The sequence below is a fragment of the Oscarella lobularis genome, chromosome 2 (assembly GCF_947507565.1).
Source record: "Oscarella lobularis chromosome 2, ooOscLobu1.1, whole genome shotgun sequence".
NCBI classification, from domain to species: domain Eukaryota; kingdom Metazoa; phylum Porifera; class Homoscleromorpha; order Homosclerophorida; family Oscarellidae; genus Oscarella; species Oscarella lobularis.
Genome location: NC_089176.1, coordinates 3,918,756 through 3,938,099, shown reverse-complemented (window position 1 = coordinate 3,938,099; position 19,344 = coordinate 3,918,756). Strand labels below are relative to the sequence as shown.

General features: G+C 46.2%; 5 protein-coding genes across 14 annotated transcripts in view; 2 read left to right on the top strand and 3 right to left on the bottom strand.

Annotated features, from left to right (window-relative positions):
• LOC136183430 (uncharacterized) overlaps window positions 1-1,679 on the bottom strand; it is a 10,710-nt gene extending 9,031 nt beyond the window's left edge. Inside the window, exons 1-5 of one of the 3 annotated variants that reach the window (XR_010669171.1) lie at window positions 882-1,001; window positions 719-830; window positions 381-668; window positions 211-332; window positions 13-156 (exon numbers count right to left, since the gene is read on the bottom strand). Coding sequence is in view for 1 of the 3 variants with exons in the window: in XM_065970067.1 (XP_065826139.1) it covers window positions 882-1,001; window positions 1,048-1,185; window positions 1,238-1,300; window positions 1,356-1,668 (634 nt within the window). In the remaining 2 variants the exon portion in view is untranslated. Of the gene's footprint in view, window positions 1-12; window positions 157-210; window positions 333-380; window positions 669-718; window positions 831-881; window positions 1,002-1,047; window positions 1,186-1,237; window positions 1,301-1,355 lie in introns of those variants that run through there. The other 2 variants (XR_010669172.1, XM_065970067.1) reach the window with 2 other exon arrangements.
• On the bottom strand, window positions 1,625-11,009 carry LOC136183431 (uncharacterized). Of its 8 annotated transcripts, none has more exons than XM_065970071.1 (25): window positions 9,248-11,009; window positions 9,042-9,188; window positions 8,557-8,974; window positions 7,526-8,402; window positions 7,075-7,483; window positions 6,957-7,019; window positions 6,777-6,905; window positions 6,625-6,729; window positions 6,287-6,574; window positions 6,120-6,241; window positions 5,927-6,067; window positions 4,604-5,870; window positions 4,388-4,555; window positions 4,217-4,339; window positions 4,048-4,167; window positions 3,853-3,975; window positions 3,676-3,801; window positions 3,477-3,599; window positions 3,301-3,426; window positions 3,124-3,249; window positions 2,953-3,072; window positions 2,794-2,895; window positions 2,358-2,725; window positions 1,812-2,307; window positions 1,625-1,764 (listed from the first exon to the last, which is right to left on the bottom strand). In XM_065970071.1, the coding sequence occupies exons 5-22, from the start codon at window positions 7,385-7,387 to the stop codon at window positions 2,819-2,821; spliced, it is 3,660 nt and encodes a 1,219-aa protein (XP_065826143.1). In that variant the 5' UTR covers window positions 7,388-7,483; window positions 7,526-8,402; window positions 8,557-8,974; window positions 9,042-9,188; window positions 9,248-11,009; the 3' UTR covers window positions 1,625-1,764; window positions 1,812-2,307; window positions 2,358-2,725; window positions 2,794-2,818. The 8 variants fall into 8 exon arrangements, with proteins under 8 accessions (XP_065826143.1, XP_065826142.1, XP_065826147.1 ...); XM_065970070.1 differs by having other exon boundaries at window positions 7,531-8,402; XM_065970075.1 differs by having other exon boundaries at window positions 7,075-8,402; window positions 8,557-8,874; window positions 8,933-8,974.
• LOC136183436 (SH3 and PX domain-containing protein 2A-like) lies at window positions 10,407-13,825 on the top strand. Its single transcript, XM_065970081.1, has 9 exons — window positions 10,407-10,724; window positions 11,488-11,691; window positions 11,745-11,779; window positions 11,836-11,899; window positions 11,955-12,077; window positions 12,239-12,334; window positions 12,767-13,428; window positions 13,482-13,586; window positions 13,640-13,825. The coding sequence occupies exons 1-9, from the start codon at window positions 10,523-10,525 to the stop codon at window positions 13,643-13,645; spliced, it is 1,497 nt and encodes a 498-aa protein (XP_065826153.1). The 5' UTR covers window positions 10,407-10,522; the 3' UTR covers window positions 13,646-13,825.
• Window positions 13,763-17,563, bottom strand: LOC136183434 (klaroid protein-like). The gene is made up of 22 exons (XM_065970079.1): window positions 17,427-17,563; window positions 17,359-17,376; window positions 17,159-17,306; window positions 17,076-17,106; window positions 16,968-17,022; window positions 16,790-16,908; window positions 16,652-16,741; window positions 16,570-16,596; window positions 16,389-16,523; window positions 16,089-16,333; window positions 15,783-15,891; window positions 15,633-15,728; window positions 15,409-15,483; window positions 15,289-15,360; window positions 15,187-15,226; window positions 14,875-14,903; window positions 14,713-14,812; window positions 14,445-14,560; window positions 14,328-14,390; window positions 14,168-14,272; window positions 14,021-14,113; window positions 13,763-13,965 (listed from the first exon to the last, which is right to left on the bottom strand). Exons 1-22 carry the CDS (start codon window positions 17,530-17,532, stop codon window positions 13,843-13,845), a joined length of 1,995 nt encoding a protein of 664 aa, XP_065826151.1. The 5' UTR covers window positions 17,533-17,563; the 3' UTR covers window positions 13,763-13,842.
• Window positions 17,554-19,344, top strand: LOC136183439 (growth factor receptor-bound protein 2-like). Its single transcript, XM_065970084.1, is given in 5 exon segments — window positions 17,554-18,545; window positions 18,602-18,699; window positions 18,746-18,846; window positions 18,906-19,094; window positions 19,135-19,344. Coding segments are annotated over 5 exon segments (645 nt in total). The 5' UTR covers window positions 17,554-18,467; the 3' UTR covers window positions 19,314-19,344.

The following is a 19,344-nucleotide window of genomic DNA, read 5'->3' as shown; positions in this document are numbered from 1 at the left end:
CGGATTGCTCACATATTTTTGCAAAGAAGCTTCTATGGTTATTATTGACTGGGAATCAATGCAAACCACGCCGCGCGGATATGCTCTCTCGTGGCGTGCAGCGTATTGAAGAGCAAGACTTGTTTTGCCCACTCCTCCAACTCCACAGATAAACTGCTTTCAAACATTCTAGTAAATTCCATCCCGCCTAACCTAAGAGAACTATTGTACCTGTAACTTGTAAGAGATGGGAGTCACGTGACTCTCTTTGGCTTTGGAGCCCCAGAAAAAGCGTTCCATTCCTTTCAATCCTGAAAGACGACCATAAAAGCGTTTATCTGTCCTTGGCACATCTAAAAACAAAAAATATCATAAACTCAATTACCAAAATAACTTCATACTTGAACGAATGATTTGCTGGTTTGTCTCCCTGGCACAAGCATCGCTGCTTTGTTTTATTTCTTCAAGAATGACGCGAATATTGTCAAACGCCGCTTCGTCATTGCTCGTTGTGTATCCTCGCATGACCGCTAGCGCCTTGTAGTTGTCACCATAGCTATTGAACTCGTCTCCAATAGCCCTGAGCTCGTCCCTCGACAAACCAAGACGCAGTCCAAGTGGAAGCCAATACTGGCCGATTTCTTCGCAGCAAAATTCATAGAGACGTCGGTCAAACGCTGATTGGTTGCCTAAATTGAGCGTCATCATATAGAAGTCCTATTTCATGAGTGTCACTGACTTGAGTGCATGAATTTGAATTTTTGCTTGGTTGGAGCAAGATTCCGTAGATGTGCAACATCTTTTCGATTGTTCAAGATTCTCCAAAAGCAAAGGTTTGCAGTCCAAACATCCTGCATCAGAAATCTTTTAAGCTCACCCTATATAGCATACATCTGTCTTGCCTGCAGCTGGCACATAACTGCGCCTAGACAAGTTCACACATCTTCGCAACTTTCGTAGTTGTGCAACATCTTTTCGACTGTTCAATATACTCCAAAGCAAGGGTTTGCAGTCCAAACATCCTGCATCAGAAATAAGCTCAGCCCATATAGAATACATCTGTCTTGCCTGCAGCTGTGTGCCTAGACAAGTTCACACATCTTCGCAACTTTTGTAGTTGTGTGACGTCTTTTTGGGCTCTAAGAATAGCTCGAAGGACTGTTTTTATTTCGTTTTCGTCTCTTTGGTCCCCACCGCGCAGAAACGCTGCAAAAAAACCGTACATATGCGCATAAAATCAAAGACAATGCCTTCTTACCACGGAAAGGATGAGATACTTCTTTAGTTACACAAACTGACTCCAATTCTTCATTAGTCAGCTCTTCTCAAAAAGCAGACATAGTACATATGTACAGCACTTTGACTGAATCACTTACTGGTCCAAGAACGCATACATTCTTGCCAAACGCGAGGATTATGCGCTTGAAGAGTCGAACGAAATATGGCAAAAAGGTCTTTCCGCTTATCGTTTGTCGCCGAAAGCGACACGTGAAGTGCTTTTAGCATCTTCGTTGTCTCGCGCAGTCTTGTCTCGATCTCATCGCCCTCAGACGCCCTTTCTTCCAACTCCAACGCACGAACGCCCCGTCGTCGCAACGTTTCCACAAATGCGTTCGTTTTTAAAGGCAGGCGCTTTGCGACAACGTCCGAAGCCAAAAGAAAAACGAGTTTCTGCTCTCTCGTAGTCATCCTCTAGAGTTTCGACCCGAATCCGGCGTGGTGTCTCACTGTTCTGCGCGCAGACACACAGCTGTCACGTGAGCGTGCCATCCGCCAATTTTAGATCTAAAGCACAGTCAGAAAAAATACCCGAGACTCGGCTATTACTCAACAGAGCACTTCTTGTACTTTTCCCTAATAAATCTTTCTTGACGAATTTTCACAAACCCGAATTATCCTCTTGCACCTTTTTCGTCCATTGGTCCAGCACAATTGTAAGACTGACCTTGCTACTGTGATTGCCTCGTTTGATGTCCTGCATACATTCTACCCCGAGCAATTCACAGCATGCAGATCTCTTCCCACACCGATGTCTTCAAGATCGTTTGCGTCTACGAGATTTCTTGCCTGGAGCTGCAGCTCTAGGGCAGGGGACAAAGCGAAAGCGTTCATAATACGAGCGATAGACTGCACTACAGTTCTCCATTCTTCAGAGGACATTTTGCCCCACTCTCCTTTGCAGGAAATCAGAAAAGGAAAGTGAGCATTGATTGCTGATGACGTTATCGAAGCAGCTCGATTTGGAGCATACGAAATTGAAGCGTTTTTGTCCTGGAATGAAATTGAATCAAACCGTTCGTAATGTGACGTTGATTGAGGTGAAACGAGCTGCAAGAAAGATTGTTCGTGGTGGGCACATCACGTTGACGGCCACTTACCAAGAGCCCGGTTGTCCGCAGACGACAACGTATGAATTTGTCGTCGTTTTGGGAATCGACGGTCAGTACAATCTCGTTCGATCGACGTATTTGCCGACGACTGTGACGCCGCCGAGTTCCAAAAACGTCTGCTGGATTTCGTTGGGACATGAATTGGATGGTCATCACTGTCCTTCTGCTACTCTCGCTTGTCTTCAACACTAATAGACACTGAGAAAAAGACATGTGTCTGCATTGCGTACAAACGTTTTGCGCTTGCTTTATGTATGTATGTGGGTGCTGGCTAACTGCTGTTTCGTGTAAAAGTATTATTTTACTGGCGTCTCTTGATCATAGCGTTTCACAGAGCTGAAGAAGTTTGCGAGAACCTAGGTGCGTCAGCCAAGAGAGGTTTTCCAACTTAAAAGTTATCCCTAATTCTTTAACAAAAACTTACTGTTTTCGTTTTACTTGAGATACGCTCAGTTGTGCCACCAACTTGAACCGCTTGCTGCTAGTGAGGAAAGGTCGTCAGCAGCATCGCACAGTATCGACCCTACTGTAGATGAAAAGAGTTTGATTTAATTCAAATTGTCGTACTATACTGAATGCATACTCGCTTCCAGTAGTCCGTAGTCTGAAAAAGACTCATACTCACTAATCGCCTTGCTTGCCACTGTGTATGCTTCGTTAGCGAGACCATTGTTTAGCAGGCACCGAGCGAGTAGCCCAGTCGCTGTACAAAACCAGAAAATTAATTTATTACAAAAAGCAATCCAATTTGTACCTTTAAGACTATTATAACTCAAGGGCAATTCCTGTGTTTTATAAAAATCCAGGAAGCCGTCTAGTAGGCATATAGCACCATCCCATTTCTCCGTGGCAATATACAGCTTTGGCAACAAATCAAAATCTGTAAACAATGCAAAAACCATTGCTGACACGCGTAATTATAGTACTGTACCTGGGCTACAGAGCCAAATAGGATCGTTCATGTGCTTTTTGAACAGACCATCAAACTCGTTCAGAATTTGAATTGTTTCATCCAACTTTTCAACTGCCACTAGTGAAGTACCAAGGTACGAAACAACTTAAACAAACACAAATTTACACTTCAAATCACGTCCCTATCGCAATTACTCCGCAAAAGCACTGTTTCGCTTTCTTTTGACCGAGGACAAACAGCGAGGCAATATCGAAGATGACTGACAGCCTCGGTAAATTTCTTCAACAAACAAAGGCTATAACCATATGCTGCATTATCTACATACAAATCCTGTATATAAATATGTATATGTATGTATGTATGTATGTATGTATGTATGTATGTATGATTTACAAGCAACTGATAAAAGATCTTCAGAATCACAATGAGCTTGAACAATAGGCAAACCTTCCTTCAAAACTTGGTGCCCAAGCTCAAAATTTCCTGAACGGGCGCAGCAAGTAAAAAGATGCACCCGTACTGCACAAAAAGTATAAATTAATGCAACTAAAAACCACTGTTCAAATGTACTCTCTTCAACTTCATAAGGAAAAAGAAAAAATGAGTTTGAGGCGTTGATAACTTGGCTAAAGTACTCAATGGCTTCGTCAAACATTCCCTCTCTATATTTGCAGAAACCAAGACAAACAAGTCCTAAATCAATTGCAGAAAATAAAAGAAAAAAACCATGTCAACTAATGCAGACTCGTCTACTTATACATGTACCTGTCACGGCTTTTGCAGGATCGCTACGCGAAGACGACAGAGACAGAAGAAACTTGACGTGATCTTCGTATTTTTTCCGCTGACCGCTTTTCAGTAGAACGGCCCCCAATTGCGTATACGCTATGGACAAAGACAGCGTAGCAAATTAATAGTACAGCGGCGAACATACCCCATCTAAGATTCTGCAAATGAGTCTCGTCGACTTGTACTATTTTTTCCAACCTACTGACCAAATAATTCAATTCAGCTTCTTTTTCCAGACGGCCTCCACACATTAGTGCAAAAAGAAAATCTAACAAAACTAAAGTGTTGAAAGTAATATTCAATGCTAGTAACTCACCCTTGACGTCGTCAACGTCTGTGCCATAGTCGTCGTCGTCATCGTCGTCATAGTCGTCGTCGTCGTCATTAGTAAGAAATTTTCTGCCTATGAACGCCTTTTCGTAATGCTCCTCTGCCTCAAAGGCGTCTCCTCGTAAAGAAGCTAGATTGCTCAGCTTCAAATGATCTAAAGCTAACAGGTTACAAATAAAAAAATGCGGTAGAAACAACATACATGGACGAAGAATTTTAATTTTTTTGCGCTCTGAAAAATCTGGCCTGTTCGTCACACTGGAAATCATTATCAGAGCCAACTCTTCAAAAGCGTTAAATTGGCCACAACGATAGCAACACGTCGCGGCATTTCTAATATGGGCGATGTCAAGAGATCCAAGCCTTCCCAGAACAACCATGTTCTTCGCAACTGAATAATAATGAAGAGATGTAGCACTTGATACCTCTCCTTCAGTATTTTTTATCACGTCCACAAGAGCGTGTGCTGTATCATCCAGCACAGATTCCAGCAACTCTTTGTTCCGTCTTAGTCGTTCAAAGATGCTCTGATGAATAAGGTGGTGCATACTGTAGTACACACAACCGTCATTGAATTCGTCTCTGTTCAAAAGTGTGTACTTCTTCAACGATACCAATCCTTCAACGAGTCGCAGAGACTCGAAATTGCCATGAACTAGAGAAAGAAACTTCGAAATCACTTCTTGTGAAATCGATTTTGACATCATAACGGAACAGCATAGTAGAATTGAAAACGCTACTGGATACTTCTCTTCAATGTCCGATATATCCATTTCCCACGTTAGAAACGCGTGACGTGTCGTATGAAGTTTTTTCACAGCATTGGCCAGCGATTGTCTGTCATAAATGTCTTTAATATCGTCGATCTTGAAACGAAGTAAATCATTTGGAATTTTGATGCCAACTCGATGCAAATCCTCTTCCAGATGTGAAAGTCGAAAATAACGAAGAAATTTATCCAAATCCAACGACGCTGCTTCAAGCTGACGTTTCTCTTGAACGAGTTTTTCCCAGTAAGCTTCAAAGGTGACGCCCTCATGACGCAATAGATATGCACCAGCGTGACGAAGAGCAATGGGTAGTCCTTCAATAGGAGCCTCAACTGCGATCTTTCGAGCGGCTTTGAGTTCGCTAGGAGACAGCGTCTCTTTTTCTTTGCCAGCCAAACCGATGAGTGCAGAGATAGCGATTGATTCTTCGAGCGTCTCAAGTACGAGAACGTTGGAATTGTCTTCTCTGAATAGTTCACAAGATTGCGTTGTTCGAGTCGTTATCAAAACATGGCAAGAAGTGGACGGATGTGGAAGATACTTTGCAATTAATTCAAGATCGTCAGCATTGTCAAACAAAATCAAGACCCTGCGGTTTTGCTTGACGTGTTCATAGAAGTATGCAAATAGTCGTTGAAGACTTTTTTCTTCTTTTACTTCTTCAAAGTTTCCGTCACCCCTTTTGGTTGCCCGTACAAACTAAGAAAAACAACGCGTCATTTGCACCCCACTTTATACTTTCGATTTGCTCTCACATATTCTTGCAAAGAAGCTTCTATGGTTATCACTGACTGGGAATCAATGCAAACCACGCCATGTGGATATGCTCTTTCGTGGCGTGCAATGTATTGAAGAGCAAGACTTGTTTTGCCCACTCCTCCAACTCCACAGATAAACTGCTTTCACACATTCTAGTAAACTCCATCCCGCCTAAAAGAACTAGTGTACCTGTAACTTGTGAGAGATGGGAGTCACATGACTCTCTCTGGCTCTGGAGCCCCAGAAAAAGCGTTCCATTTCTTTCATTTCTGAAAGACGACCATAAAAGCGCTTATTGGTCCTTGGCACATCTAAAAACAAAAAATATCATAAATTCAATTAAAATAACTTCATACTTGAACGAATGATTTGCTGGTTTGTCTCCCTCGCACAAGTATCGCTGCTTTGTTTTATTTCTTCAAGAATGACGCGAATTTTGTCAAACACCGCTTCATCATTGCTCGTTATGTATCCTCGCATGACTGCTAGCGCCTTGTAGTTGTCACCATAGCTATTGAACTCGTCTCCAATAGCCCTGAGCTCGTCCCTTGACAAACCAAGACGCAGTCCAAGTGGAAGCCAATACTGGCCGATTTCTTCACAGCAAAATTCATAGAGACGTCGGTCAAACGCTGATTGGTTGCCTAAATTGAGCGTCATCATATAGAAGTCCTATTTCATGAGCGTTGCTGACTTGAGTGCATGAATTTTTGCATGGTTGGAGCGAGATTCCGTAGATGTGCGACATCTTTTCGATTGTTCAATATACTCCAAAGCAAGGGTTTGCAGTCCAAACATCCTGCATCAGAAATAAGCTCAGCCCATAATAGAATACATCTGTCTTGCCTGCAACTGGCACATAACTGCGCCTAGACAAGTTTACACATCTTCGCAACTTTTGTAGTTGTGTGACGTCTTTTTGGGCTCTAAGAATAGCTTGAAGGACTGTTTTTATTTCCCCATCGCGCAGAAACGCTGCAAAAAACCCGTACATATGCGCATAAAATCAAGACAATGCTTTCTTACTGCGGAAAGGATGAGATACTTCTTCAGTTACACAAACTGACTCCAATTCTTCATTAGTCAGCTCTTCTCAAAAAGCAGACATAATACACATGTACAGCACTTTGACTGAATCACTTACTGGTCAAAGAACACATACATTCTTGCCAAACGCGAGGATTATGCGCTTGAAGAGTCGAACAAAATATGGCAAAAAGGTCTTTCCGCTTATCGTTTGTCGCCGAAAGCGACGCGTGAAGTGCTTTTAGCATCTTCGTTGTCTCGCGCAGTCTTGTCTCGATCTCATCGCCCTCAGACGCCCTTTCTTCCAACTCCAACGCAGGAACGCCCCGTCGTCGCAACGTTTCCACAAATGCGTTCGTTTGTAGAGGCAGGCGCTTTGCGACAACGTTGGAAGCCAAAAGAAAGACGAGTTTCTGCTCTCTCGTAGTCATCCTCTAGAGTTTCGACCCGAATCCGGCGTGGTGTCTCACTGTTCTGCGCGCAGACACACAGCTGTCACGTGAGCGTGCCATCCGCCAATTTTAGATCTAAAGCACAGTCAGAAAAAATACCCGAGACTCGGCTATTACTCGACAGAGCACTTCTTGTACTTTTCCCTGATAAATCTTTCTGCTACGGACGAATTTTCACAAACCCGAATTAGTTTTCCAACTGTTGGCTCCTCTTGCACCTTTTTCGTCCATTGGTCCAGCACAATTGTAAGACTGACCTTGCTACTATGATTGCCTCGTTTGATGTCCTGCACGCATTCTACCCCGAGCAATTCACAGCAGATCTCTTCCCACACCGAACGCGCAGCTGAAGCAACGGCAATAATCAAACGCCGGCTTACACTTTCTTCAGGACTTGGAAAATCGGCCGACGATAGGACGTCTTCGCGAGCCACAGACAAATGCAGATCTTTGACCTTTATCCTCGGAAACTTCCCTCCCTTTGGCTCCCTGGCTGTAACCAGTTCATTTACCTCGCAACTCTTTACGTCCGCCTTTTCGTAAATAGCAGGTTTTATCACGTGCTTCGACAAATCATTGCTGTCCAGATAGCACCATTCTAGCGAATTGACAGGCAATGCTTCTCTCCCGACAGCCTCAATCATTCTCTTCACGTCCTCCAGAATCTGCTTCGCCGCCACTTCTCCTCCTCTAGCACATCTAACGACAACATCAATTGCCGTTTCTTCACTGGCTAATTCAATAAGACACTCAGCCATATGAAGACCACTAGCGGTTATCATATACATCCCGTGCCTCCACCTTTGCGACCGATAACCGGCTATAGCCGAGCACCTATCTTGGAGGAGCCTAAAGAAGTGCGACGACAAAACGCCGGATTCGCTGCAGACACGAAAGCGACGACCTCTGTACACAACCATTTCGGCATTTTTCTCCCACACTGCATCTGGTTTGATTCCTGGGTGCAATGTTAATGAGTCGGGTTCAGTGGTATCTAGAAACATTGCATTATCTGTAAATTGAAAGGACGAAGGTCGAGAACCCAAACGAGCTCTTTCAATGCCGGGCAATTATCCGATTACAATTAGAGTAATTGACAAATTCAAATATTAACGGCATTGATTTTATTGTCTAAAAATAATTTCTACCTTCTTCATCATCCTCCGCCTGTCTGATTGGGGAGGAGTAAACAACAGGAGGCGTGACTCGCCTCAAACTCGAAGGACGCCTTGGAGCGGGTAGTAGACTGCGTTGATACTGAGCGAGAGCTTGCCTCACGTCTTCCACAACACTAGAATCGGCTCGCACTTGGGCGAGCGAGTCGCAGAACTTCTCTAAGGAGCCCGGTCCACGCGTTGCAAGATACGTCCAAATTAGTTTTGATTTTCGTTCGTAGTCGGTTGGTTTGCTCTTGATGTCTTCAAGATCGTTTGCGTCTACAAGATTTCTTGCCTGGAGCTGCAGCTCTAGGGCAGGGGAGAAGGCGAAAGCGTTCATAATACGAGCGATTTTAGGCTGCACTACAGTTCTCCACTCTTCATAGGACATTTTTTCCCACTGGGTCTCCTTTGCAGGAAATCAGAAAAGGAAACTACTAATCAAAGGACGATTAGCGCACGTCGACGTCACATACCTCATTCGGGTTCATGCATGGTCACCATTGACGGAAAAGAAGCGGCGACTTATACAGATTCGGCGGTTCCAAGGTAGACAAAAAATGCCTCCGTGTCCTTTCATGCTTGCCGCTACCCGGAGCGGTAGACACGTAGCCTGACCTAGACTAAAGAGACTAAAGAACGGCAGACGGCGTTTGGAACGTTATTCCTGCCAGCGACTTACTTGATTATATATCTTGAATAGGCCTCAACACACCGACGCACGTGTGTCCTAAACTATGATGCTGGAAATAGCCTACAGCATTTTTTGTGCGATTTAGGTAACGTAATAGATACAGAGTAGAATGTCTTTCATTGGCTCCATCACATCAGACTCTAAAGACGACGTCGCACTAGACTAAAGGTGTCCTAGACTTACGTAACGTATACGCCTCGAGGTTGTTCCAAAAAGATTTAGACAGATGTGCCTCTTGGGTAGGTCCGGAGAGGCAAAAAAAATGCGTACGTCGCGATGTGTCAGCCCACGTGTTTGCGGCGATATTTCGGAAATGACTCAGAAGGAAAACCTGTGGGGATGCACGACGCGACCGTCATCGTCGTCGTCAGTTAATTAGGTAAGCACTTCCTTCGTGCTGTAAACCGCTGGAAGCGAGAGCGAACTGACGCCCCACGATTATTCTTATGCAACAGTGTGAGGGTTGAACCGCGCTTGTTTATCTTTCGCCACCGTTTGTTGATTTTAGAGCCCAGTTCTCGGTAGAGCGGAAGGCATTCTCGGTAGACGATCCGGAAGAATCGTGATTACAATAGCCCTATACTGCTACAACTCACCGAAATCGCGCGCCCATTGAGCAAATCTGTATCGGTTCACGATGAGCCAGTTTATTGAATACCTCATCATCGTCGTCTTGTGTTAGATCAACTCCTGGTAAATGTCGCCGCTTATGGTATCGTTTTGGCGTGAAGAGTTTCACCGAACACAAGAAGCCGCTCGAATAAACAAGCTCACTAGCCGAAGTGTGCCACCCAACGGGAATCCGGAAATGGACAGGAGGGACCAGGAGACAATCGATGAATCTTCGGGGGCGAACCGCATTTTCGCGCGCCACATTGTCGCGGAAATTAGGCAGACAGTCCAATTGCGTGGGACGCATCCTCGCATCCTTGAATGTGCAACACAATTCTAATTATACGAGAAAGTCGTTAGGAGTGTTCCGGGGGGCCGGTCTACGTTTTCCTTTTCAAGCGCCCAGCTGATGATTTGTACAAATGCACTTAGGATCCTCCTCTGGGGGCATGGTTAAAAATAATTACCGCCGCGACTATTAGAGGCGCCGTTTATCCGGGAACGCAACAATAACAGACGTCACGCATGACGTAACCGAATCAGAAGCTCCCGCGATATCAGATGCAGACGAGGGCGTCGCAACACCAGTCTGCAACCTGCATCGATTGAGATCGCAACCAGAGATCGGAAAAGAGATCGCGGGAAGGAAAAATGACGAACACGCGCATCGTAACGACGAGCATCAAATCGTACCAGAAGCGTCATCATCCCAAGAAGCACTACGTCTATCTCATCGACGTTCTATGGAGCGACGGCAAATCGGCGACAATTCGACGCAGTTTCGACGAGTTTTTCGTCTTTCACTGTCGACTCGCCGATCGATTCAAGGACCACACACTGCCTATCTTTCCAGGTAAGAGTACGAGTAGGAGTGGAATCGCGGGGCGCATTGTACGCAAAAGATGCGGTGCGACGAAGGCGCGGGGGATGGGCCGCGAGATGGGCCACACCTCTCTTTGTATAAGTTTACATAGAAGCGCCGCAAAGGACGCGATTATTCGCGTGTTTTGTGAATCGCGTGTTTACGCGGACGCGATGAAGCAGTCGAACGATTTGGGGAGCGCGAAAATCGTTCCGGCTGACGTGGAGGAGGCGAACGGGAGGGGGGCGCGTTCGACGTAAAAGGAAGATCAACTTTCACGTCGCTTTTTGATGGGCCGCGTTTCCGCTCCCCGCCTGCGCTCCGTTCCCGGCCCCCCTCAGTATTGTCACAACGGAAACTCGCTCCCTTTGGGGTCCCCGGGAAAAAAAAGATCCTAAACCCCTTCGATTTTCGCTCGCGCTAATGAATAGACATTCTACTATTCACACCCCGCTTGTGTGCCCCTTTCACCCGGATCCCGCCTATTATGTTATGTTTGGGGAATCGTTGCATGGCTTCGCGGCAAGGCCGCGAGAGAGGACCCCATGGCTTACGTGTGACGTAGCCGTTACACGCGAAAACGTACACAAACAATCGCGTGCCCACGTTCCACCTCCGGTCGATTTCGCCATCGTTTCCAGGCGCTGCGGTCAGATACACACTATTCGCGCAGACTAAACCGAATTCTTTTCGACGAACGTGGCCCCCTGCGCTCGAACCCCGTATCTAAATGTCCCCCTTTGTTGTACCGTAGGTCGAAAACTGATCGGTAGAACAAACACTCGTGGGGTGGCTGAGAAGCGACTGCCTCTACTGCAAGTTTACCTGCGCGACTTGCTCTCCAGCGACGGTGACGTCACGCAGAGCGATCTCCTTCGCACGTTTCTCTCTCCGTCAGCCGCCGATTTCAATGCGACCGAATGGAAGAAAGCGGCGAGTCGCGCGTCGCTTTTACGAGGTAGGGGGGAAGTATTTGTATTCGGACGTGTCTAATCTTCCGATCGGAACCAGATGATGATGGATCGGATGGCGATGAGGCTGCAGAGGTAGAGCGCGCATTACGATACGTCTAGAGGGCCCCCCGCTCATCTATTGTCCTTAGAATTACCTCTCGGCTGTCGTTGCAACGTGCGATCACGTTCCCGACGCTACGACGAGTGTCGAAGGTGAGCGAGCGCGCGACGAACGCGCGCGAGGTCCGAATTCTCTTTTTTCCTCTAGAAAAGGACCAGTTGACGTTCAAGGACGGCGAAACGCTCTACGTCGTCAACGTCGTCGATTGCCCGAACGGGTTTTGGCGAGCGCGAAACGCGGTCGGCGAAATCGGCTTTGTTCCATGCAAATGTAAGTCGCGCATTTGCATGACGTTCCCAAGCTCTCGGAAGCGTGAGCAGCTGTCCAGCTATTCCGCTGTTTCTTGTTTTAGTTAGCTCTTTCGCGTCTGTTTGTCGCGCGTTCGCGTGCGAAGTTGTTTGCGAACTGACGGGGTTTCTCTTTCTCTCTAGACGTCACTATCGACCCGGACGACATGAAAAGGCGCATGTCACTACGAGCCGTGCGACGAATGAGCCTCAGCGGCCCGCCGAAGCCCAAAAATAAAGGTAGGAGAAACGAAAAACGAGCCGCACGCGATTGATTAGACAGAGAAACGACCCCCTACCTGTGGGAGAGCGCTTATTTAGTTTATCGGATCTGGATTTATTCTAGGCTCCAAATAGATAAGCGCTTACCTTATTGAGGGAAATCGTTGTCCGGTTTCAGCTAAAAGAGGCACTTGTGGGTGCAAAGCTTAGTTTTTCTATTGCACCTCACTGGCTTTAGTTTCAGTCCATTCATTCCTGTGGGACGGGAGCTTGGCTTAGCTATTAGAACTACTACGTATCCTATTATCAAACTAGCCGTATTCTAGTCTGTACTAGTAGTGCACGAACGAGTTCTTCCATACCTGTGGGCCCTAAGTGTACCTTACCAATTTTCCTCTATGGCTTTTCCCTTACATATAAGTGTGATCTCTAACGTTTGCATTTCTCTAGTTCTGAAGCGTTCCTACGTGAGCACGGAGTGTCTCGTCTCGTCGCAGGCGAACTACACGCGACGAAGTCGTTCCGGTCTCAAGCAATCGCGTCGTCACTCGTGCGTCATCAATGAAGAGGTCGTCACAATGTCCGACTATCAAATGACGCCGAGCTCCGACGACAATTCGGAGCCGCGAAGTCACGTGTCAACGCCGGTCGTCGTCAGGAGAGCAGAAGTTGATATCCCGGATCTCGTCAAAAGTGCCGCGCCAAAAGAGATCCCGGATGTTAAAAAGTCGCCCTCCCAAGTTCTCAAGTCGGACATCATGGATATATTTCAAGGTCTCGATCGGCCCTTCGACGACGATTTCCCGACGAAATTGAAGTCGTTCAGCTCCGAATTGGTGCTGAATCACACGCCGACGAGCGAAGTCGTTTTTCGAACGCGACGAGCGTCGGGAACGAAGCGAAAGATGCGAAAATCGATGACGGAATCGCTCCTGGATTGCCGTTCCATCGGTTCGTCGTCGAGCATGCGCGGAATCGATACGTTGGGACTTATACACGAAGTGAAGATATTTGTCAGCGCGAATGACGACGGAGACGAGGTAGAAGGCGAAGCGTACAAAGCCGTGCAGAAATACAAGCCGATCGACAAGACGGGACTTCCCATTGTCAAAGTACGTTCTCCCCTTGGGGGGCCCCCCACGTGACTTTGACTATTTTCGTTTAGGGGGATATGTTAGTCGTAACTTTGAAGTTAGACGACGGCTGGTGGTGCGGGCGTTCGTGCAGTAGCGGCCAATCGGGCTGGTTTCCCTCATGGGTTGCCAAGAGGGTAAGCGCGCGCTAACGTGTCTCCCAACTTACCTTATTCGTTCTTTTCGCTAGGCTTGAGCTCTTCTAGAAAGACGTACTGTAGAGAGAGAAGCGTCAAGGTGTTGATGGATTGATATAAACTGTATTGATGACCCTCCCCGCCCCGCGATGACGAAATTTTATATACGCAATGCGTTCTAATATAAGTCGTGTACTTACGTAGAGTATTATTTCATGAAAGTTAATGAAGTAAAACTACGCGATGTGTACTGGAGTCAAATGTCGGCGCGACGTCCGTGAATCCGGATGCGATAGAGGCACGTGTAGTCCATGTGACCGTGATTGCTGTCCACGTTGAATTGTACGAAGCGAAACGGCTGACGATCCCGTACATCCGCCTAGAAGAAAAATACGAGAACGTCGAGAATTTCATATAAAAAAATTATTTATCACCTCAGTTGGAAATGTCTGAAGAGGGGGGCCCTCTTTGTCATATAGAAACGATCCCAGTGGCGTTCCTACGCTATCTGTTTCATCAGCCATGCCCTAATGCCACTCGTTCGTTCCCCCTCCCCTATGAAATTTTTATTCTATTCCTACTTGAACGGAAATGCCCTTTGGAGCACTCGTTATTGTGCCGTTTTCCGTCAGATTTCTCTCCACGTGTTCGTAGCTAATCTCCGTCACATAAATCGCGGCAAACAGCTAGAAAATGCTGTCTAAATCTAAACGAACGCTTTCTTCCTCTAAGCAAACACACCTTGATCACTAAGAAGCCCTCGGATCCAACAAAAGGCCAACACTGGCCAGGCAACACCCCAGGCTACGAAAAAAATCAAAACCCCGCCTCTCGCGCGAAAAAAATCGACACGCGCACCTCTATCGCAGTTTCCGGGGAATTGACGATATTCCACAAGCGCACGCCATAGAAGGAAAAATAGCTCGCGCCATTGTCGTACGTAGCGGAGTGACGTCGCTTGATCACACACCCGCCTTAGAAAAAACACTCACGCGGTTGTAATAACATCAGCTGTGCGCAACCCGGGTCATAGTCCCATAGAAGGAAGGGCGAATATAGCGCTCGTAAGCGTGCGACACGAGACGGGCGACAAATAGAATAAAAATTGCTAATTTCGCTCTCCTACCTGCTGAGCGGAGTGCGTAATCGGCTTTGCCCGTTTTGTCTGCGGCGAGGAACCGGTGTAAAGCAGTTCCGATTTCGTTTCGGACCAGTTTCTCGATTTCCTTTGGGGGGGAGAAAGTCGTGCGTCCCACGCGGGTGGTCATAGAGTGAAAAGAGCACTTACTGCTGCTTTGAATTCCGCCAAGTCGCTTCCTGTGCATTAGGGAAAAAGAGCGAAAGAGGGGGAAAAGGTTTTAGGCCAGGCCAGGGCAGGCTTCGAGTCCCCGTTTTCCCACCCCGTCGCGATTGATGTGACCGCGCACATCAGCATATTCAGAGAAGGAGCGTGTGGACTGGGCGGAGGACGCGTAATCAAACAAACGAATGAATTAACTAAGGGACGATGGCGTGAGAAGGGCGAGCGTTCGCGTGACGGAATTCCCAAGAGTGGCAATTCCAGTTGCCAAAGCGATAGGCAAACCGGACGCGATCTTACCTGAGATTGACGTCACTTTAGACATGATATCAGAACGAAGCTAAGTATAGGAGATAAAGCCCAGCCTCTCTTTAGAACAAAGTGCGTCCCCTCCTCTCTTACCTGTGCATCTTTTTCCGCGTTCATTTGCGAAAGATCGTCGGACATTTCCTCTTTCCATTTACTCATTTCGTCCTATGAATAATCTAATAACTGATCGCGTCCTCTATATCCTCTTCTCACAATTATCAAAGCGAGAACTTCTTTTTTCGTGAGGCCGCCGGCTTTGTCGTGCCTCGAGGCTAATTTCGCTTCCACCTCAAGGCGAAAAACGATTAGGTAAAGGTCATTGTAAAACTAATGACTATGTATTTAGCTTCCACGCTATTAGCGCGACCTTATTGTCGTTTCCACGCTTTTTTATGTACGAAGCGTGCCTCTTTTCCCCCGGGTCACTCTATTCATACCTCTTCGATTGCTTCCGCTTTTATTGACTCTGTCGTCGCTTGGGTCACCTTTTCCCATTCGGATTTGAGTTTCTCTTCGAATTGCGTCAACTCGTCCTAAGCTCGCGTATCTATCTCGAAGAGAAACCCATAAAGGAGACGTGTACGCACTGAAAAATGCTTCCTATGTCCCGTCTCCGCTTGCGCGAGCTTCTCGTCGACGTAGCCGCGCTGTTTCGCCTCCAAATCCCCTATAATCCTCCGCGAATCGTTGCCCAAACTACAAACAACGAAGCCTATTACGAGTCCGCCCCCTCAACTTATCAGCTGATTACGTTTGCATAAAAAAAAGGGGAGACCACCTGCTGTTTACTTGGAAAGATAACCGCTACTCTTACATTTTCGAACAGATGATATCATGCGTTTATTGGGCCCCCCCCCCCCTAGTGCTACAAACCACGCTACATCAACTCTTACCTTTGAACTTCCTCCTTTACTAATAGCCTGACTTTTTCCGTCTCTCCTTTCGATTCCAACTGATTTTTTTCTACGCTGCTAACGGCACTCTCCAATTGACCCATTCTGACGTCGACTTTTGCTTCTATCTCTTTGAGAAGATCTTCCTTTATAGCCGCTTTTTCTTTTTCGATGATTTCCGTGAGTTTTTGTTCTAATTCGCTCGCCTTTCCCGTATCTACGTCGACAAGAAGACGAGCCTTTAGCTAAAAAACTCACTTAATTAATTAATTAATTAATCAAAAGGAGATGTCTTATTACATCTGACGTGGCTTTTTCTAATTGTTTTTTCATTTCCGTCTTTAGTTCCGATTCCATGTCGTTTCGGCGTCCCGCAAAATTTTCCGCGACTAGAGCGCGAATTTCTTTTTTCAACTCTTCATCGTCCAATTTTTTCTACAAAGAAATTAGCAGTCTTTGTGACGTCAAAAGATATACGTACTTGAGGAGAAAACAGATGAGAAACAAGCTAAGGGGGAGGAGAAAAAAGTCAAGATTTCATATAAAATTCAATTCCTTTTCACTTTGTGATCGTCTCCAAGGAGCCCCAAGTGAGAAAGCTCCGTTAAAATCAAACGCTTAACCGACTCCTCTGACAAATTCTCCTTAAAACACTAAAGGGAAAAAGTAACAAAAAGAAACAAAGAGTCTATCTACTGGACCTTTTGTACGGATTCACACGGAAGCACTGCTGGAGTCACAGTAGCATTTGTCTGATTAACGACAGCAAGAGGCGGAGGAGGAGGAGGAGGAGACTGAGACATTACAGGCAGAAATGGAACTTTCAAAAAAAAAGAAAAAATAGTCCTTGAAGTTGGAGACTCTACACTTATTCCTTACTCAAAAACGCTACTAGGAGTAGAATAAAAATGACTAGTATAAGAAGTGGAAAAGCCTGGAGAGAAAATTGAATTTTTGAATCGAAAATTCTAAGCGTGGAACGCCCACCTGTTCGCCGTTCCTTCCTCCGCTAATAACCCTATTAATTAATTAAAAATATTAGAAACGATTTTTTCTGTGTTTTTTCTTACCGATCTAGAATTCCTCTGTAATTGAATTTCCAAAGCGTCGATAGAGCCAGAGTGAATTTTTGAAATATTGACATTCCAAGTCCATCTGGAACGTCTTCATTGTTCCTTCTCTGCGTAATGGCAAACTGAGTCATTTCCTCTTCAACATCTATATAAGAAAGAGTCTTCAAATTTTAATTTTTCAATTTAATTTAACCCACCCGACGTTTCATCAGTTCCTAAGAGAAAAATAAAATTAAATAAGTATTTATCTAAGTAGCTTCCTTACCGTATAAATGCTTCGGTTCATTATTGGCATTTTTCACTCGAATCGTTCTCTGTTCCCTCACAAACACTTCAGCATGAGCGCCAGGCGCTTGAACGCCCGGCAACATATCCCTCGCCGTCGCACGATACCGTAGCGCGCGTCTCCCACCCCCACCCCCACCCCCACCCCTATCCGTCTCATCATCCTCACTAAAATCCAAAACTCGCGAAATTTGCGATTCCGGAAGTGACTTCGCTATCAAAACAGCGTCGCTTTCGCTCAACTCGCTTCCACTTCCATCTTCGTCTTCGCCCCCCGTCGCAGTCGCGAAATTTCGCGCCGCTGTGAAAAGTCCCGCGGCCCTATCGCGAAGGGAATACGCCGATTGGGCCACGCCCCCCTCGTCGCCACGTTCCTCTTGGCGCACGATGCGCTCGATTCGACGCCCGCCGTCCGTCGCGACGGTGCGGCGCACCGATTTGACGATCGTTCGGCTACCGGGCGACGGTTCGAAGGCGTTGCGGACCGTTTTTTCGAGTTGGCGTGCCGATGCTTCCGCGTTTCGCGCGCGGCGACTGAACCCGGAGGCGATTTCGCGATTATTTCGATGAGAAACGAGCGTTTTTACCGTCGCGGTGTCGTCGATCCCGAATGGGACGGCGTTACGATGCGTCCTGATCGCGTTTGCATGGGATCCCTTTGCAGTTTAGACCGGTTGTCGTTTCTTTGATGCGCGTTGCGACGTTCGGCGGAGATTTCGCGGCGAAATGACCGAGATTCTCGCGAAAAATTGATTCGTTGTGTCGACGACTTTGCGCGCGCTAGATCCTACGCATGCGTCACACAAATATTGGTTTATTTAATTAATTTGATTTATACAGGCAGAAGTTTGGGATCGTGTTGCAATTATTTAATTAGCGCTAGCGGAATTAGTTTTGTGCGCTTGCGTGCGTGCGGGTGTAGGTGCGTTGTCATGCAACATCAGGGCCAACTTAGCATGCAAACAAACGCGTGTATACGTAGTATAGAAATAGGAGAACGACCGCGTACGACTGCCTGAGTATGGAAGCAGTGGCTAAGCACGACTTCAACGCAACGCAAGAAGATGAGCTCTCATTCAAAAAAGGCGATATTCTAAAGGTGCGTTCCGGGTTCTCAACAAAAGGGGCCGTCTTATACCGTTTCCCGCGCTATAGATACTGAACACGGAAGACGACAAAAATTGGTTCAAGGCAGAGCTGAACGGTCAAGACGGTTTCGTTCCGTCAACGTACATCCAAATGAAACCACACGAGTATTTATTGTACTAAAGCGGTACGCGACTTTTTTTTCGTGAACAGGTGGTATCTCAGTAAAATTACTCGAGAAAAGGCGGAAGAGACTCTTCTAAGGCAGAAAATAGACGGCACTTTTCTCGTGCGGGTCAGTGAAAGCACGCCGGGTAAAACAGGGCCGGGGGGGTATACACGTATAGGAAATCATCTATTTTTCTCTATTTAGGTGATTTTTCGTTGTCAGTTCGTTATCATGGAGGCGTGCAGCATTTCAAAGTATTGCGCGACGGCGCGGGAAAATACTTTCTCTGGGTCGTTAAATTTAAATCTCTAAACGAAATGATCGAATACCATCGAACATCATCTGTCAGTCGAACACAAACTATTTACCTTCGAGATATGGAAAAAGAAGCAAGTAGCCACATGCACTATAATAAATAATTATATAAGTATAGCTGTTTAGAAATTTGCACGTGCGCTTTACGACTTTCAACCTGAGGAAGAGGATGAATTATATTTTTTTAAAGGTGACGAAATCATCGTCATTGATCAGAGTGACGCTAATTGGTGGAAAGGGAGTTGTAACGGAAAAACTGGCTTTTTTCCAATGGCGTATGTCAAGATGATTAATTAAAGAATAGAAATGATTTGTGCGCATGCCTATG

What these genes read in the sequence shown, in the direction of transcription:
- LOC136183431 (XM_065970072.1), bottom strand. Translation starts at nt 7,387, where the DNA reads ATGACTACGAGAGAGCAGAAACTCGTCTTTCTTTTGGCTTCCAACGTT. An exon ending in CAGTTATGTGCCAGTTGCAG is followed by an intron (nt 6,730 to 6,776) that starts GCAAGACAGATG and finishes TTTCTGATGCAG; the next exon opens with GATGTTTGGACTGCAAACCC. An exon ending in TATTTGGCTCTGTAGCCCAG is followed by an intron (nt 3,250 to 3,300) that starts GTACAGTACTAT and finishes CATTGTTTACAG; the next exon opens with ATTTTGATTTGTTGCCAAAG.
- LOC136183436 (XM_065970081.1), top strand. Translation starts at nt 10,523, where the DNA reads ATGACGAACACGCGCATCGTAACGACGAGCATCAAATCGTACCAGAAG. An exon ending in CGCTACGACGAGTGTCGAAG is followed by an intron (nt 11,900 to 11,954) that starts GTGAGCGAGCGC and finishes TTTTTCCTCTAG; the next exon opens with AAAAGGACCAGTTGACGTTC. An exon ending in CGGGACTTCCCATTGTCAAA is followed by an intron (nt 13,429 to 13,481) that starts GTACGTTCTCCC and finishes ATTTTCGTTTAG; the next exon opens with GGGGATATGTTAGTCGTAAC.
- LOC136183434 (XM_065970079.1), bottom strand. Translation starts at nt 17,532, where the DNA reads ATGTTGCCGGGCGTTCAAGCGCCTGGCGCTCATGCTGAAGTGTTTGTG. An exon ending in TTACGCACTCCGCTCAGCAG is followed by an intron (nt 14,561 to 14,712) that starts GTAGGAGAGCGA and finishes GTTTTTTCTAAG; the next exon opens with GCGGGTGTGTGATCAAGCGA. An exon ending in TTCAGACATTTCCAACTGAG is followed by an intron (nt 13,966 to 14,020) that starts GTGATAAATAAT and finishes TTTTTCTTCTAG; the next exon opens with GCGGATGTACGGGATCGTCA.